Source organism: Misgurnus anguillicaudatus, chromosome 16, assembly GCF_027580225.2.
Source record: "Misgurnus anguillicaudatus chromosome 16, ASM2758022v2, whole genome shotgun sequence".
Lineage (NCBI taxonomy): Eukaryota > Metazoa > Chordata > Actinopteri > Cypriniformes > Cobitidae > Misgurnus > Misgurnus anguillicaudatus.
In genome coordinates this window covers 14,072,075-14,092,013 of record NC_073352.2, presented here as the reverse complement: position 1 = coordinate 14,092,013, position 19,939 = coordinate 14,072,075, and the positions used below count along the sequence as shown (strand labels likewise).

General features: G+C 34.0%; 2 protein-coding genes across 5 annotated transcripts in view; both read right to left on the bottom strand.

Moving 5' to 3' along the window:
• The window catches only part of arap3 (ArfGAP with RhoGAP domain, ankyrin repeat and PH domain 3), a 61,546-nt gene extending 59,604 nt beyond the window's left edge, over positions 1 to 1,942 (bottom strand). For 2 of the 4 annotated variants that reach the window (XM_055178183.2, XM_055178184.2), the window contains exon 1: positions 1,778 to 1,942. The gene's annotated coding sequence lies outside the window, so the exon portion shown is untranslated. The remainder of the gene's footprint in view (positions 1 to 1,777) is intronic. The other 2 variants (XM_055178185.2, XM_055178186.2) reach the window with 1 other exon arrangement.
• A 1,240-nt stretch (positions 1,943 to 3,182) lies between these two features.
• On the bottom strand, positions 3,183 to 12,319 carry stard15 (StAR-related lipid transfer (START) domain containing 15). The gene is made up of 7 exons (XM_055179004.2): positions 12,178 to 12,319; positions 11,712 to 11,872; positions 9,562 to 9,709; positions 8,143 to 8,246; positions 7,636 to 7,753; positions 6,066 to 6,118; positions 3,183 to 3,937 (listed from the first exon to the last, which is right to left on the bottom strand). Exons 1-7 carry the CDS (start codon positions 12,200 to 12,202, stop codon positions 3,719 to 3,721), a joined length of 828 nt encoding a protein of 275 aa, XP_055034979.1. The 5' UTR covers positions 12,203 to 12,319; the 3' UTR covers positions 3,183 to 3,718.
• Positions 12,320 to 19,939: the final 7,620 nt, after the last annotated feature.

Genomic DNA, 19,939 nt, shown 5'->3' with positions numbered 1-19,939 from the left:
GATATAAGAAGCCAAGACATGGGTCTTGAGAAAATCAATTCCAACCCCCTCAAAAAAATTATATTTTTGTGTATTGGATGGTAAATAAGGAATTTCTCCCCTCAAATTAATTATTGTAAAGCACTGTGTGGGATAAAACAGCTGTGTGGTATACATTAAAGGGGACATATTATGAAAATCTGACTTTTTTCATGCTTAAGTGCTATAATTAGGTCCCCAGTGCTTCTATCATCCTAGAAAATGTGAAAAAGATCAACCCAGTAACTTAGTTTTGGTAAACTATTATCTGCAAGCATGTGAAAAAAATAGGTTTAGATAGGTTTAAAAATAGATTGAAATTTGGCTTTCCCTGTGATGTCAGAAGAGGATAATACTGCCTCTTAATCTGCACTTTCCAGCCACGACACTGCCATTTAGTGCAGAAACCCGCTCATTTGCATTTAACAGGACACACCCAAAACAGCACATTTTTGCTCACACCTACAAAGTGTCAATTTTAACATGCTAATAATAAATTATTTATATGATATTGAGAGCTAAAACTTCACATACATACTCTGGAGACACCAAAGATTTATTTTACATCTTAAAAAGTCTTGTGAAATGTCCTCTTTAAATGAAAATGTACTGGAAAGCCCTTCATATTAGAAAATGTTATTTTTGCAAATGACCCTGTGACTCCCACTGCCCAATCATGTTGTGTCTGAAAATGCTGTAAATTACGGTAGCTTAATGTTTCTAATTCAACCCTAATGCAACAAAATCCATGGTTAAAAAACATTGTTACTACAAAATAACCATGGTTTTGCCAGTGGTAATAAATGCTGCCACTTTCAAATAAACAATCAGCATGACACAGGTAATGCATTAAAACTTATCTGATAAATTAACAATGATTAGTTGTACCACCTGACATTTTTTTTATGTGGATATAAAAAATATTGTGAGAAAATTATTCAAATGAACTGCAATGTTGTTCAATAACCAAATCTTTTTAAACACATTGTTCCAATCCTGATTCAAAAATATTTATTAGCCAACATCTATTTTTAAAATATTAAAATATATATATTTTCTTGTTTTTTTCATTGACGTGTATATGGGAATCAAACACATGATCATTAACAATCTCAGAAAGAAAGGTACGAGAAGGTACAGTATAAAAGTTGTCACTGTGGAGTGGTACCTTTCCAAAAAGTACACTATTGGTGCCTCAGAGGTACATATCTGTACCAAAATGGTACATATTAGGACCTTTTTCAAAGGTACCATCCCAGTGACAACTTTTGTACCTTTCCACTGTACCATTTAAGCTACATATACACAAATTAAACTTGTGATAATTAACAACAGTAAATCACATATTTTTAGATTAGTAACACACTACAAAAAGGCAGTCTTATATGTTATAATGCATTTTAAACAGAGCTAATGCACATATAGGGGTTTATCGAGAGAGATGATCCTGACATGATGAAAATCAATGGCATTCCATCTGATCAGTCAACACTTCACTGCTAGATAATAGTTAAACTCAGGACCTACTAAGCCTTAAAAATAACAACCAGCACTGGATTTAAATCATTTCAGACCACTCCAGATACATTTAAATATGGAAATTAAGATGCGCGTGCAATCAAAAGAAGTTAAAACCTCCTGCGTATACTGAACACGATGTGGAGATTATAACTGTCTGTACTACGTGACTCAAAAAAGACTTGTCACATGTTAACAAATGTCACTTTGAATGTAAAAGGATTTTTAAATCACATCTTACCTTAATTCTCATTAGATATCCCGCGATATAGCGCGTTGTGTGTGCACGAAACTCATCTGTGTACGCAGCAATGTGTGTTGAGTGTTGCAGGACTGGGAGCTGCTGATAGTTTTGTGTTTGTTATGCCGGAGGAGGTTACAGTCAGTGTAACAGCGCTACTCAAAAGTAGCAACTGAGCTCTTAAAGGGACAGAGCTGTTTGTCAATGTCCGCCGACAGTTTACACAAACAACCACAACAACCTCATTTACCACAGTCTTAAAAGCAACACCACTGAAAACAGCTTGTAAAGCAATCGACGATATAGAAATCAATTACATAATAGGCCTATGTAAAATGTGTCATTGTAGATCTGCAGATATATAAACAACACTCAGAAAATATGAAATTATACAAAATTGGTCTGCATTGTGCAAATACTGAATTAAAATATTCTTTACACTTTCACCTTTTATGATGTCATGGGTTCAAGGGTCAAAACTAGGGTGTGATTTATGTGTGGGATTTGAGATGATTTAAAGGAAAGCCGTAACAGCATTGAAACTTTGCTGTGAGAGAAGCTGAAGAGAATTTCCTTTTCTCTACAGGCCAATCTGATTGATGTAGGCAGGAACTGTTTCAGATGGGAAGCAGGAAGTGTGTGAGACAATAGAGGTTTTGAGGAGTGGTCTCCAGCTGTATGGCTTATGGAAGGAGAAAAAGGATACGGCCGTGAATAAACTTTCCTTATTGCCAAATGTCTACGTGAACAAAAATGAAGTTGTCCTAGTTTTAGTAGTTGTATTCATGACTAAAGCTACTATTTCACACTTAATACAAATCTAAAATGAGGTTTATATCTCTCAATCCATGTCAAATAGCTAAAAAAATTCAAGACCAAATTTTATTCTTGATAAGTTGATGAAACAAATTGATGAAGTGACCACTGATCTAAATGCACGGCATAAAAAACAGAAGTGATTTACAGGTTATGTTTAAACATATACATTATTATCTCTCATAAAGATAAAGAACTGGAAACGGCTATCTGTTAAAGACAGGAAAGCCACACTTCAGCAGCTGAGATGGTGGTATATAATTGCTTTAAAGATTGCTTGTGTTGCTCTTAAAAATAGTGATAAAGTCATATAAAGAAAGAGTTTGCAAAAGGTTTCATAAATGACCTGTGTGCTTTTTTCCAAGTTTTGTTCTCAATCACTTTCATTATGTGTACAAGTTTTTTTTTTTTCATAAAAACTTGTGTTACATGAAAGAAAGAAAAACATATTCATGTGTGTACATAATATAAGTGAGTAAAATAATGAGAAAACTGTTTATTGTTGAATAAAATATTACTTTGTATGATCAATAATCCACATTTTCTTTGTGCAATATTTTCCACAAATGTAAAACAGATAAATACCATGTTTTATTTAAAGAAGCAAATATATTTATTGATACTGTGTAACTTTTTATGCTGAATGAATAAATCATATATCATAAAGCTTTAAGTTTTATTTGTGACCCTGCCTGTGAAAACCTAACTAAAGTCATTTTTTGTGATTTAATATATGTTATATAAAATCATCATACATATAAAGACCATTTTGTCAAAAATTATGTTCCATTTTGTCTTTAAAATTGATTGTGTAAGGTCATGAATAAGGTCTAATTTTATAATTATAATTTATTATAAGACTTTAGCCTGTTTTTTACAGACAAGCTCACATTTATTAAACACATCTAATACAGTAAGACTCTTCTTTAGTGTATGGACACAGAGTGAAGATCTTTAATGCCATAATCTCGGCAAAACAATATTACGTTATTTTGTTCAATCCATTATTTTTGTTCAATCCATGTAAGATGATGAATGAATGTAAGGGACCATTCTCAACAGATAGTGGTACAAACTCACTGTTATATACACACACAACCCGAGAGAGAGTCATTGTGAATAATCTTAGGTCTCATCATCATCACTATGGTGCTGGGCTTTCTCCTCACTCACAGCGCTCTCATCAATGTTTTCCAGTGAATCCGCTCTCTGGACCGTCAGATCGGCCACACTGATGGAGGGTAGAGTGTTTTGCTCTGGGTACCTCCAAGGCTTCAGATTTGGGTCATGTTTCCGTTTCCATTCAGGATATTTAAGGCAGGCTTTGTAAATCTTTTTCATGGCCTGTGGAGAAAAATGTTTCAGTGCAGAACATGATGTGGCCCTTTGTTAACAGCGTGATGAGCACATGTAGAACCACCAGATGGCAGCAGAGGTTAAACTAAAATGTGATTGACCACAGGTTCAAAACAACAACATTTTTAGTGTTGTGTTGGGTATTTACATTAACATACAGTGTAAAAAATCTGCAGCATTTTTGTCGATTCAACATATATTTTTATGTTACTTTATTTAAAAATCAAATAAGTTAAACAATTTCAACTTGATTGTATAGTTATGTCAACTTTTTTAAGCCAAAACTTAAAATAGTAGGTTGGATTGACTTGCAGAACCAGTTGTTTTAACTTCATGCTGCATATTTTTTACAGTGTATATTAATAAATGTTGTAGAAATATATTGCTCATTGTTTGTTCATGTTAGTTAAAGGCGGGTTGCACGATCTCTTAAAGTCAATGTTGATATTTGAAATCACCTAAACAAACACGCCCCTACCCCAATACAATCTGGACCTTCTTTTGATAGACCCACACATACGCAACCCAGGCAACAATGTCGGTTAGTAGACATGCCAAAAAAAATCATGCACCCCGCCTTTAATATATTAGCTAATGTTAAAGGAATAGTCTACTCATTTTCAACATTTGGGGGTACAAAATAAAATGTAGCGCTTTTCTAAGCGGATTTAAAAGAGGAACTATATTGTATGGCTTAATAGCACTTTTGGGAGTACTTCGACTCGCCTGAAAAGTCCACTCCCCTTCTCCCTCTCATAATGGGAGAGGGAGGGTGTTACTGCACCAAGTACTCCCATAAGTGCTCCCACGCCATACAATATAGTTCCTCCTCCAAATCCGCCCAGAAAAGCGCCACGCCTTATTTTGTACCACCAAACTTGCTCGTATAACTACTCGTCTTAAATAGGAAAAACGTTGATGTGTTTGGTCACTTCTAACTTTATCTCTGTTTGATACCATTGAATGAATAGGGCTAAGCAAATGCTATCGAAGTGTCGCAGCGCGCCCCAGCGCCCACGTGCACGCACACAGATGTTAGAGGGATGTATCAACAATTCTTAGTTAAGGTAATAACATAGTTTAATATTGAAAATGAGTAGACTATTCCTTTAAGGAATAAGACATTATTGTAAAGTGTTACCCAATATTTAAGGTACATTTTATAGTACCCCGTGAGTTTTAAATATTATAAATGCATACAATTTTATTACTTACAATATTTGCTGTCCAATAGAGTAATTGTGTCTTTACATGTATGCATTTAGCAGACAATTTTATCCAATGTCTATCATATTTAATGTTTACATTTTGTTAATAAATGTTCTTAATTGAATCCAACCCAATTAAAGGTGCAGTGTGTAGATTTTAGCCGCATCTAGCACTGAGATTGTGAATTGCAAAAAAACGGCTCAGTCCACCGTTCACGGAAATGCATAGAGAAGCTAATGTAGCCGTAAAAGGACAAACATGTTGTTGTCTAAGACAAAATACAGTAGTGACGAAACACGGTCTGTAGAGCAGTTTGTCTGTTTAGGGCTACTGTAGAAACATGGCTGCACAAAATATGGCGACTTCCATGTAAGTGGACCCGCGGTGTATGGAGATAAAAACGGCTCATACTAAGATAATAAAAACTATTTACAGTTCATTATGTAAGGTCTTTATACACCACTGATAATATAGTTATGTTGATTATATTGCATTTCTGTCAAAGGATCGTCCTAAAAGTTACACACTGCACCTTTAACCCAATTAATCTTTTTTGCATTGTTAAAGGGATAGTTCACCAAAATAAGAAAACTCTATCATTTAAACACTATCAGGTTATTTCAAACCTGTATTAATGTCTTTTTCTCTGCTGAACACAAATTAAGATATTTTAAAGAATGTTTGTAACCAAACAGATCTGGGGCACCATTGACTTCCATGGTAGAAAAAAGAAAACTATGGAAATCAATGGTGCCCCAGATCTATTTGGTTATTAAAAAAAAAAAATTTATATCTTCAACTTTCTCCAGTCTCCCCTTTTTCAAATTTTATTATAAAAAGCATTTTGAATTCTCAGAATGTTACAGTCTGCCAAAAATAAAATATAATGTGTGTACAGTGCTATTACCTTTGGTGCCACAAACTGCGAGACCCTATTCACCACCCACTTCGGTAAAGACCCTATGAACAAGGTAAAGCATTAAAATCATATGTTTTGCTTTTGAAAAAATATTGTTCAAATTTGCATTAACTCAAAACAAATATAGCAACTAGGGCATAAATTTCACACTACTGTGAAAATATTAAGGAAAAGCACACCATATCCTAAGAGGCACAGAGTCTGCTGTACAGTCTACTGTACACGTGCAATAAACTGAGTGTCTGTCCCTCAGGTCACAAACAGCTGGTGGACCACAGCAACAGAAAACATTCATAATCAAAACCATCATCCCAAGCAGCATGGAAACGTTGACATCAGCCAATTCATAAATTATGTTTAAGCATGACTTTCAAATGCTTCCTGGCTCCCTACGCTTCACAGCAGAGGAGAAGAGGAATGGAGAGAGACGTTCCCATCCATAAAGCTATTATTAAATGAAATTAACTTTTAATCTAAATATGAATGAATTATTTTTGGATATGTATAAAAACATCGTGATAAAGCTGCGCCTCAGACGTTGAAAACAGGCCTGAAACTGTAAACTATGTAAGTGTTGTGTAAATAAGTGTTGTGTAAATAGATGTTAGTTCCCGCAAAACAAACATCGGTGTACTTTACCACAAAGGGAAGCGTTTACAATAAAGCACAGCTATGAAGGCTATATATATAGAATGAAATAGAATAAAAAATAAATAACACACCACAACACAAATCTATCTATCTATCTATCTATCTATCTATCTATCTATCTATCTATCTATCTATCTATCTATCTATCTATATAGAAAATAAAATAAAATATTAAATTAAAATTAAAATTAAAATTAAATTAAATTAAATTAAATTAAATTAAATTAAATTAAATTAAATTAAATTAAATTAAATTAAATTAAATTAAATTAAATTAAATTAAATTAAACTACTGAATTAAACTAAAATATCTATCTATCTATCTATCTATCTATCTATCTATCTATCTATCTATCTATCAAAATAAAATAAAATAAAATAAAATAAAATAAAATAAAATAAAATAAAATAAAATAAAATAAAATAAAATAAAATAAAATAAAATAAAATAAAATAAAATATTAAATTAAATTAAATTAAATTAAATTAAATTAAATTAAATTAAATTAAATTAAATTAAATTAAATTAAATTAAATTAAATTAAATTAAATTAAATTAAATTAAATTAAATTAACTACTGAATTAAACAAAAATATCTATCTATCTATCTATCTATCTATCTATCTATCTATCTATCTATCTATCTATCTATCTATCTATCTATCTATCTATCTATCTATCTATCTATCTATCTATAAAATAAAATAAAATAAAATAAAATAAAATAAAATAAAATAAAATAAAATAAAATAAAATAAAATAAAATAAAATAAAATAAAATAAAATAAAAATCTATCTATCTATATAGAATAAAAAAATAAAATAAAATAAAAAGGTCTCCTTTTAAAGAACCCCATGTTTTACCTTAAATGCCATTGGTAATGAAAACTAGAAATGGTCACTCACCTCGTGGATCCACTTGCGTTAAGTAATAGAGAGTACAGCTGTTTGCTCCATTGTTTTGGATCAAGTATCCAGTAAGTAATGACACAGCTCTGACATAATCCTTCTTCGGTGGGTATTCCTGAGAATATCAACAATGAGAATTTAGTTTCCTGGGATGTAATGTTTCAATTTCTAAGCATGAATGAACCAAATAATTTACTTGACTGCAATTTTGCCCTAAAGATTGCCATATTAAACTGATCGATGACAATAATCTAGATCTTGCTTAAATTGTTCCATGGAGAAAATGTCAAAAGATAAAAGGCTTTTGACGCTGTAATTATTTATTACAACATGAGGTTTCAGTCACCCGACCGTTTACTTGATACCTGCCAGACTGTTGCCACTGATCTGTTTCATGTGACTCAAGACCTGGAAAGCTGACATGAATACCAGCTGACACACTCTGCTGTTCTTTTTTTGCCAAAATGTCTAGTAAAATCTTCTACAGACCAAACACAGACATACCGGGTGTTTGACGGAGTAGTTGATGATCAGATAGTCATTGCCAAGAGGAAGCCATGAGCGCATAGTGACAAAGTCTCTGTTCTTCAGTGGATGTGGACATCTCCCTGTATATTAACAATACATGATCTTTACATTGATGTTGCAGTATACCTCAATAAAACTATTAAGTAAAATAGCACAATTACTCTATGAAACGCTTCATCATTTCTGTTATCAATTATAGTTATTTAGCCTGCATACTGTTCTTGTATGATCCTTTAAAATAGCCTTTATGACTTCTTAAAATATCTGTCCAGACGTGAGTATTTGTACAAATTCTGAAAATATTGTATGTTTTACTATGCTTTTGTCTTAATGTGTCTTAATACTTCTGATATGTAATATATACTTCAAACACAGCCTAATAGCCTACTGATCTGCATCATGTGAGGAGTTGAGATGCAAAACGCTCTAAGTACATCTAACATGTTTTCTTGTAAATGAGTATTTTTATCAGGCTCTTATGTTTAAGTTCACTTCAACGGCAATGAAAAGGTTATTGGTCATTGTTATTTTACAAATGTGTCTTTCGCTGCAAAACCCTCTAAGTACATACAAAAACTTCACTTTTTAAAAAAGTCTCCAGTAATTCTTTACAAAAATTCGATCATATCCTTTATATTAGGTAAACCTCCTTTAACCGGGTAAAAAAACGTGTCCCATGCACTTAGAGAACCTCGATGAAAAAACGTTGTGGCATTTAATGGATTCTGCCAATAAAGTAGTATTTCTGAATGGCCATAGACTGGGATTAAGCAGATTTGAAAATATTTGATGTACGTACAGTATGTACCAAGAGCATTCAGTTTATGTGATATTGGCTGATGCAGGCCCATTGATAGGGAACTATTTCTGGTATGGCAGCAAAGATTATTACGTCAGTATGAGAGTATAGTTCCTAGCCATATCAGACTAGAAAATCACAACTTTTAATTTTTGTCAGTCTTAGTACACGATGTAACTACAGAAGAGTCAAGTTTTAAATAGGAAAAATATCAAAACTCTTTGGTCATTTTTTAAGCACGATGCCAATGGTCTGGGGGGCTGTAAAATGAGCCTAATTAAAAAAAAGTGGAGTGTCCCTTTAAATGACCCTCATCCATTTCTCATTATAAAATATTACTTAATATCCATATACAGCCAAATTGATTTTCATCAGTAAGCATGTATGAGAGCTTTTTAATCATAAATCAGCCCAATTGATTTACATTTCTGCAGTTAACTGCAAAAATCGTCCTGCAGCAGCAGTGTGCTGCACACTCCAACAGCTTTTGCTGCAAAATAAGACCAAATATGACTACTGGAGTAAAGTGTGTATTGGCACGCTGCACCAGGAACACAGTGGAAATAAAATCTCGGGAAAGACAAAGAAGTGACTCCAGGAATAATATCCTACATCTGCATTAACTGTCAGTCTTCCGATATCAAAAGTGTCGATCATGTTGCTGTCCCATTTTTTCCGATAGCTTGTGTCGTGCAAGACGTCGTAAAGTGTCTCCGCTGTCACATCCTTGCAAACAATTCTCATCTATGAGGAAAGACAACACAGACAAAAATGAGTCATTCGGGTGAGACCATTTTACTTACATAGAGATGTATTTGTTTCTTTTTAAAAAGTTCTGCTTTGTGCATGACTCAGTCTTGTTGGGATAAGTTAAAAGTTGACACAGCACACAGTGAATGTAAAAGGATCCTCAGTCTAGTGAGAGTTACAGTGCATCTTTTTATTTAAACATGTTTGCCTCTGTTTGTGTTTCCAACACACATGTAAGTGAGTGAAACCAGTTTTTTTCCGAATCTGCTACCTTATCCTTTAACTCTACCTGGGTTGTTTAAAGGGTCAGGTAAGCATGAATACATCAAATGCAATGCGATCAGATATTTCATGGCTCGGCGACGCAAGCAACCGTGTAACCCAATCGACTCTAACCTGCCATCATTTAATAATTTATCCCCCTACATCCCCAGTCCCTCTTCATTTCCAATGAGCTACTTGGAACAAGTTTTATATAGTCTCTATGAATGGAATGTCGTCGAGGCCTACAAAACTCAATTATTCATGAAAAGAACGCATCAGTGCCCCGGAGAGCGACATGAATTATTGAGGAAGTTCTGTCATCGCCTTTCATTTTTGTGGCAATATCAGAAGATTAAAAAAATGCACAAAACCTGCCTGAAACGATATTGAAACAGCCCTTTCCATAGACCCTCATCGTGAGATAACTTTAATCCATCGTCAGAGAGGTCAAAAGAAGTTTTGGTTTTTAAAATAAAAATAAAAGGCCCAACCCTGGTGAACCAGCAGAAGGGGCTCAGGTTTCCTCATCTGAGCCTGCTGTTACCACGGTTTTCCGCTCTTAATTTTTCAGCACATCTCATGGGTGCAGTCTGTCCCTCTTTTATCTCAGATATTGTACTGCTTCACCATACACAGCATTTTCCCAGGGCAAATGGCCCATAACCGTATCACTATTTGCTTCTTTTGGATCTTTTTTGGAAGCATCTGGAGTGCTGAGTGCTACTGTTTAGTAGCTTATGAGTCATATTTGACACAGCCTACAATCGACAATCTCAGATTTGTTATGCATAGCACATAAGTATAAACATTAACACCAGGTGTGTGGTATAAAGGTTAGATTATGTTAGATCATATTGGAGGTGTGAAAGTGTCCCTTTCACAAATAAAGACTTTTGTAAAGAATTAGATTGATAGTATGCTGGACCACAATTTTTAAAATTCTAATGGTAAAAAAGACAGATTGTACAGGTTTTTTCTTTTTACATATAGAACCGGCATAAAAGAGGACAAATAAATAATATTTTCGAAATATTTGCATCATGAAATAAAGGCAAAAGCAGAGTTTAGAGTTATGTCTCCCTGCTGTAACATATATGAAAATATATAAAACATCCTCTATACCCTACTGAAAAATCAAGTAAAACCAAGCTGGGAGACCAGCTAAAACCAGCTCACCAGCTTATGCTGGTCTTAGCTGGTCTCCCAGCTTGGGTTTAACTGGTTTTGCTGGTGTAGCAAGCTGGTCTACCTGTGTTTTGGTCACTTTTTAATCTGGTCTAGCTGGACTTAGCTGGTCAGACTGGCAGACCAGCTTATCCACCAGCATGACAAGCTTTGCCAGACTGGGAGGACCAGCTTAAACCAGCTAGTGCCACCTTAAACCAGCTAAAACCAGCTTATGCTGGTCTTAGCTGGATGTTTTGGTAGGGTAGGCTATGGATGATCTCACCTGTTTTAACACAGGTGCATGAAGGGGGTTGATCTATGCATGGTTGTTAAAAGCTTTATTGTATGAATGGTTTCTTTCCCAGGTGACTCGAGTTTAGACTGACACACAAACAATATTTCATTGACAATGTACATACCAAGTCACTGATGATATCAAAAACATATAATACCGTACATTTCACATGTTTATAACCATGTGGACTAAAAACCACTTGAACCAAACCGTTTATCAAAGCAAACTAGTTGTGCGTAATAGCGTGCGTCTTATGCGCATTGTACTTGCCTTGAGTTTCTGTACCGTTTTGGACTCCTCGCCTCGACACCACACCGTCACTCCACTTTTATTATACCGGGCGACCCATCCGTCCTGACTTTCACATTGATCTCTGAACGATAAGAAATCGGTGTCGTCCGGTATCTGGACTGGCATCTTGCCTCCCGGTGCTGTGGATCAGAATAAAACCAACTGCGTTTTCTCTCTCGTAAACCCTCGTTGTCCCTCCGTTTAATTGTCTTTGGTTTAATTTAAAGGTCGATTCCCTGTCGTATCGTGAACACTGAGTCTAAAGTATTGCGTTCTGGTTTAATCTAACCTGTGCATGCGTGGCAACTATGTATAGCTAATGCATCATGGAGCAGGTGCATTGCATCCGCACTGGTTCTGTATCCTGCATTATATAAGGCATCACGTTACCAGCCTGCGTTTTTCAGGTGGAGCAGTCTACAAAGGATTATTTAGTCAGACTTACTGATGATCCACGGATCGGGTGTCATGTTTGCCAACTCAAACTGGATTTCTTTTCCGTGACTGTTTGTTTAACCCTGTACAGGTGTGTAGCCTGAATCCTGCTTCTACTGTTTTTGAAGTCTCTGGGCTTCTCGATCACCTTGCTTCTGTCTGCCTGCCTGCCAAACTAATGCTTATGTTGTGCTTGGTAAAAGTAAAAGTCTCCCTTGTATTGTGGTTTACAGTTTAAACAAACATGTGCCATATTAGGATTTAAGCAGCTGTTTTATGATTTTTGGAAAGCTGATTCTTTCCCAAAGCCTGCAAAAATGTTTTGTCAGAATTTTCATGGAGCATAGCAACTTCAAACACTGTTAGCTAACCAAAACTATTCATCTAGAGAAATTCAGACCCTTTTAAGTCAGGTGAACTGTAAAAGTCAACTTGACAATGAATGATGTGTTACTTGGATGCTGTTCATAAAAATAAAAAATATATTTGTATTAGCCATTTAGGAATTGCATTGGTAAACTCGAAATTATAATAAATCTATCAGAGTTTTTGTAGTAAATTACTATTTCAGAGAATAAAATTATATAGTGGGTGATTTAATTAGCTTAACTTTTGTACTTTATGCACATGAAGTGACACTGGACAAGAGCAACATCACTCTCAAGAATCTCATGCTGGTTCCAAAACATATGGCCTGTCTGTATTCTGCTTTCTCAGGCCTCTAACACAAAGAAAGACATTTGATTATCTAAATGTAAACATTTTAGATTATACTGCAAACTGAAAACATTTTGATAACTAACCATATGTACATTTATGCAATACTTCATGGTTTCTATATGGTTTAGAATGATAAAGTTGCAGATTATTACTGTCTCATTCACTAAATATTATCCAATGTACTGAATGTTTGAAACACAATGCATGTTCATACACTCCTAAAAACAAATGGTTCATGTCATAAAATAATCAATTTTGATTCCACAAAGTACAATTTAGTCAAAAGTCCCTAAAAAAGCCATTTCGTTTATACATTTTTATTCTAAATATACCCGGGTGATTCTCACGAAAACTTGGTTTTAAAAATGTCATGCATGAAAATGTAAAAATTGCTTAAATTTACTTTTTTCCCACCAGACATTAAAAAAAAACAAAGTCTGGAGTAAATGGGAACATTAATTTAAAAACTTTTACTTATCATTTAACACTTTTTGTAACATAATTTAAAAAATTAGTCCTAAAAAATCTCATTACCGCAACAGTCAGAAAACATCAACACTGACATATTTTCAAAATGACATGACAAACCTGAAAGAACATAATTTGGAGATTCTGCACATGCATTTAAAATCAAAGTATTATGCTTCTATTAATTAAATTAACATTTAATAAGCATCTGTTGCGGTAATGATAATCAAAATGTCGTGTAAGCATTCTGACAAGACAATATTTCAAATTAACTGTAAAAAAATGATCTTACCTGGTAGCCATCTTGAAGTAACTGGTCCATGTGCTTGGTCACTCAAAATCAAACTTTATTAAAATTCTGTATGTGTGCTTAAACTGTTCTCAAAAAGTGTTGCGGAGGATGAGAACATCAGGCATGGACACATCATTTTCCAAATTTTTCTTCATTATTATTATATATGAATATTCAGTAAATATTTTTTCTGTCATCTAAAGTAGTCTAGCAAAACATCAATTTTTTTCTTAATATTTTTGTGTTAATTTGATTAAATTACAACATAATGCATGTTCAAACACAGCCGGACACATTGCGGTAATGAGAATTTCGGCAGAAAATGAGATAAAATTTACAATTATAAATTCTTATGTTGAAATCACACATTGTGCAAGGTAGAACACAGTATTGTGTTAATTCTGATGCTTTTTAATGTTACTATATTACACATTTTAAAGCTAAAATCATTAGTGCCGTGGTGTTTCAATGGTTTCGTGAGAATCACCCACCCACACAGAAAGGTTCTTTAGATGTTAAAGTTTCTTTACCATTCAGCCAGAAATGGAGGCATTGTGAAGCACCTGTATTTTTAACAATTTAGCCATAAGAGGGCACTCATGATCCCCTTGTTTTTTTTTCCAGTACTACAATAGGTCCAACAGAGAACCTTTATCTTAAACTACAGTAATTTTACACTTTAGTTGGCTATGTGCTCTCTGGAAAGTGAAAAGCACTTAATCTGACAATATACGTTTTTAAAATCAGTGTATCATCCATCGACAGAGGAAATGTAAATGCGCTCTACACTCTAAAAACAAACGGTGCTAAATAGCACTAAAAATGGTTCACTTGATCTATATAGTACCTATGTAGAACCATATTGTGCTATATAGAACCATATCTGGTGCTATAGTGGTGCTATATCACCCCCCGATGATTATTCATAGGTGCTTTATAGGTGTTATAGCACTAAAAATGGTTCCCCTATATAATTATGAGCTTTTAGTGCTACACTGTAAAAAATGTCTGTACAAATTACAGTATTAATGGGTATTACTGGCAACTAGCTGCCAGTAACTTACTGTAGATTTTACATTTATGTTATTTACTGGCAACATTTTGTTCAAAGTTAAATGAACATTAAACATTTTTTGACTTTATCTTCTACAGTAAGTTACTGGCAACCAGCTGCAAAATTACAGCAATTTTTTTAGAGTGTATTTAGCACAAAAAAAAAAAAATTTTAGTGTAGAACAGTTTGTCCATTTAGGGCTACTGTAGAAACATGACGGTGACTTCCATTTAGGGGACCAGCGGTGTATAGTGATTAAAAACAGCAATAAAAACAATACAGTTCATTATGTAAGCACTTACACATAGTTATGTATATTATATTGCATTTCTGTAAAGAGATCCTTCTAAAGGTTAAATGAGCTGTTTAACCACAAAATGATCTACTTTGTGACTTGTCATTTCTAAACGGTCTACATCTACCTTTTCTGTGTATAATGCCCAGCTGTTCAGTCCTTGAAGGCTTTGCTATATGTTACTGGAATGTCTCGAGATGATCTCAGCATTCTCCTCCATTTGGCAAGGTCATCAGATCACACAGGCTCTCGTCATTCCCTGGCCTGTGATGTGGCTTAACAAGGATTTGCTGTGGACTGATTCATACTAATGGGGTTAAACCAGAGCAGACCATGATGTACACAGTAAAAAATTAGCTGTGATTATGCAGCTGGTTGCCAGTAACATACTGTAGAAGATAAAGACTTCTTAATGTTTAATGTTCATTTAACTTTGAACAAACTGTTGCCAGTAAATAACATACATTTAAAATCTACAGCAACCAGCTGCCACTAATATTTTCTTTTACAGTGTATGACACATGGCAATGTAAAAATACTGTGGTTTGTGTTATAGTGGTTTGAAGTGGATTAAGCAGTGAGTGGTTCTGCTGAACCTCTCCATACCAATCATACAAACACATAATTAAGAGAATCCTGAGATTAAAACTTGCAAGAGTGCCTTTCTTGACCTTTTCTCTTCAGGCCTGTGTCGCAGTAACCTGATCCTAGGTCAGTGACAGAGCTGCACCAACACAATCCCACTTATTTCATTCAAAAGTACTAACTCCAAATTAAATTAAATTAAGTTTTAAGTCATTTAACTAAGTTCCTTTATGTACAGATAGTTCATACACTGTCAAAAAGTCTGTCACTGGTGCAGTACCCTTTAAAAATATCTTAGTATCGTTTAGGTACAGATGTGCATACATTTGGTACAAATATTTACCTTTAAGGTATGCCTACTAGTATGTACCAAAATGTACCAAATAGGAATGCAAATGTGTAGTTTTTGGACGTCAAAAAAATGCTGTGTTGCTTCAGGGTTGTTACCTAATATTTTTCCCTCTATTATAGCACCATCATCAGGTTTTTTATTAAACATATTACAGTCTCTCCAAACAAAAATGAGCAATTCTAATGGCATGTTCATTAATCAAGACATTTTTACTCACAAAAAGTATCTTGATGTATTAAGACCCAAAGATGGATGAGGCTAAAAGTAATATTTCTCCGCAACTGTCATAAGCAAGTGCTGACACATTACAAAAACTTGCAAAATAATTATAATAACAAAGTCGCTGTTGCTAGAGGACACAGTAACCAAAGCATATCCCAGCTTTAGTCAATTCATCGACTGGACCAGAAAGATGCTCTTAGGTTATTCATTTCAAAGACTCCACTTTTAAAGGGATAGTTACCTAAAAAAAATTCTCTCATTATTTTATTATTTCAATCTCATTATTTGCTCACCCTCATATTTTTGCAAACCTGTATGAATTTCTTTGTTTTGATGAACACGAAGAAAGATATGGAGAGTTTCGTTGCAAAACGAGATAAATCAATTTTTTAACATTTTTCTCAAAACATGTTTATTATTACGTTATCATGTTATTATTTTGTTTTATGGTGCTTCTTAGCTGTATTTATTAAGTTATGAAGGTTTAAATCAAAACAAACCAACTGCAGTTGCATTGAAATTAATTGGAATGCACAACCAAAAAACGAGATTTCTGAACAATTAAAAAAAACGTGGTTATCTCGTTTTGCAACGAAACTCTTCATATTTTGAAGAATGTTTGTTACCAAACCGTTTGTGAGCCCCATTCACTTCCATAGTAAGAAAAAAGAATAAGTAAATGGGGCTCACAAACGGTTACAAACATTTCATTTTTGGGTAAACTGTCCCTTTAAAAAGACACCATGTGAATGTATTGTTTGATTTTCTTACTGCAAAGCCAGTAATCAGTGTTATCATATCTGTTTTATCAAAAAAGTTACATGAAGGTAAAAAAAGTTGTCATTGGGGTGGTACATTTTCAAAAAACTAAAACTTTTGTACCTAAAGGGTACATATTGGTACACGCGTGTACCTTAGAGGTACATACTGGTACCTCAAAAGTACATATCTGTACCTAAATTGTACATATTATGACTTTTTTATAGGTACCGTCCCAGTGACAAAAAGAGTGTATACACTGCTTAACAAATCTCAAAGTTTTTTTGTCTAGGTCAATGTTCTTCTGTCCTTTATTTTCTGCCTTTGGTTAACCTGAGCATATAAGCAGGAAGCAATGCCAGACGGTATGGAGACCGCTCGTACCCCAAGGAGAGTGGAAAAACACACATAATTGTTTTCCCTTAAGGTAACCAATTCCCCAGTCCCAATGACTTGATACGGAAAAGCAGCAATGCTGCATTAGCATTTTTCAGTCCATTACAACGGTCACCAATGGAAAGAACTAATGATTCAAGAAAGGACAAAAAAGTGAAAAATATGAAAAACATTAAGTAGCAATGAGAGGGCTAATAGTTACCAAATTATCACATTTCAAGAGCAGAATAATAAAATATGTTAAATCTGTTAATGTGGAATGCATTTATTACTCATTTTTGTATACTAAGCATGCAAAAAAGGTATCAAGATTCAAGGGACAAATGGGTATTCTCTGTCGCCGTATGGTTTTAGTGTAAAGGAATGTGTGCTTCCCTGGCTATAGCTGAGCTGAACATTAACACTAGGCCCCATGGCAACTCCTGGACATGGCCATAAAAAGTAATAGAAGAAACAGACCTCAACAAGGTAATGTGCCATATCTCATCTCTGACATGAAATAACAAATATGAGGAAAGGTCACGTGAAAAGATCAGATTGTCAGTGTGTGCTGAGTTTTTATTTTAACTGAAAATATCCTTCAGAATAAAAGAAGAAAAATGCAATAACTGAAATGAAAGTATATTAGCATCAGTTATCCATCAGCCAGGGTGCATGGACTTTATGATATGATGATACATGACGTGGCAGACATCTGCCTTATTACGGTCCACTGCAAAATGCAACATCCTGGATCCCTGCTGATTTTATACAAGGAAAGAAAATCAAGATCTGAAAATACCGCCAAGTATGGGTTAGGTGAACTCAAAGATAGTCCTTTTATTTAATAAACTTCAAAAACAAATATTAAAATACTTTAATGCGTGTGCAGTGCGATAGGGGAAAATCCCTTCACAACAAAATACCACACAGCTAATGGACCATTGGCCCAGTCTAGAGGAGATGAGGGGCCATTAACCACCATCACTACTAAATATATGAAAATGCCAAAACTCAAGACTTACTTGCCTGCATGGCCAGGCTTGTCATTTCCATTTTATGACACATTTATGGTAAATCATCTAAAAGACTTTCTGTGCAGCACCATCTGTGCAAACAAATACTTGGTGGTTGACTTCATTAATTTAATTAAGTGTTTCTCAGTGAGACGTACTCTTTACATGAGTATGAGTTTGTCTTGAATGTTAAGCTTGTATTAAAACTAAACAGCTTCCACTGGATACTGATTCCTTTAAATAACATGCATGTGATATTTAAATGTCACCATTTTCAGTAGAAATATCACATTTATGGCATCATAATTTTCTCTAATGTGATCCAACTGTTTCAAAAACTTGACCTCTTTTATTGTGCAGTTAAATGTTTATTGAAAACACACTCTAAATGACTTCACATTTCTGTGAATGCATAGCCATGGAAAGACTTTATGCTTTATAAAGGTATAAAAATGTTATTGTTTTGCTTATGGATTTCAGTTTCATATTTGTGTACCAGCTTATTGGCATAAAAACTTTTTTTTTTATAAAATTTGTGTTTTGAAAGTACTGTAAGCCTGTTTAGAAAGCCTGTACAATGTGTGTCAAGAAAACCGGATAAATGTTTTTTTATTCAACTGGAAATCATGAAGTGGGTGTTGCAGATGTTTTGACAAAAGAGAAGTTTTGACTGAAAAGACTTGCTGTTTCAACCTGTCCATGTGTGCTGAACATATCACTTTATAAAAGAAGTACTACTCTGTTGAGTGACAAGTGAAAGGAAATTTCTCAATTTAAGATGTTATTTTAAAGCACTAAAACTCTTTTAAGCATTGGCAGAAAGGCACAAATTTTGAAAATGCATTAAAGTAAAGACTCCCTTAGGACTTTTAACTTATGCCCATCTGAGTTCGGCTTAGCTGTATTTTCTAGCAAATAATTCACTCTTGGGTAAAAGCAATGTTTTAAAATGGATGTTTTATAAGTTTGCTGGGTCAGTTTGAGGTATAGAAAATTAAATTAGTACACTAAATTAAACAAGACTATAAACAGACACATTATATGTGTGTTTTATGTCTATTTATGTTTGCCTATGCTTTCAAGATAATGCCTAATTTTTACCTCTTATAGCTTATAGGTTCTTCTTACTGTATTGTACAACAAACAGAGAGTAAGATGAAACTTTATGAGACTGTTCTTCTTCAATCCTTTTTGACACCATTGTCTCCATTCCTTCTGTTGCCAAAAAAGTTTTTATATTTTTTACCACTGTATTATTTTGTGAGTATTTAATAATTGAAATAAATTATTAATGCATATTAATGCAATGCTTTTTAACATTGAATTTAACATTTTTACAGTGCACTAAAATAATTCTGCACGTGTAAGTAGCCTACCTAATATTACATTAACAAATAGCAGTTGTTAAATAGCAGACTGTTTTTATTATTAGGCAGCATTATTAAAAAACTGATATGTAAATCATAAACAATGTATATCAAAAATGTTTTTCACGGATCATTAAGTTTATCACGCAATAACAATTATGTCAAGTTTATGGTAGACACAGTCACCTTTATTATCTATAAGAAAAGTGTCATGTTGCCTGACCTCCCAAGCTCCTCCCAAAACAGCACAGGGGTCTGTGAAGTATA

Coding starts and splice junctions, on each gene's coding strand:
- stard15 (XM_055179004.2), bottom strand. CDS start 12,202: ATGACACCCGATCCGTGGATCATCA. Junction 11,873..12,177: donor ACCCGATCCGTGGATCATCA/GTAAGTCTGACT, acceptor TCTGATCCACAG/CACCGGGAGGCAAGATGCCA. Junction 8,247..9,561: donor AGATGTAGGATATTATTCCT/GGAGTCACTTCT, acceptor GTTAATATACAG/GGAGATGTCCACATCCACTG.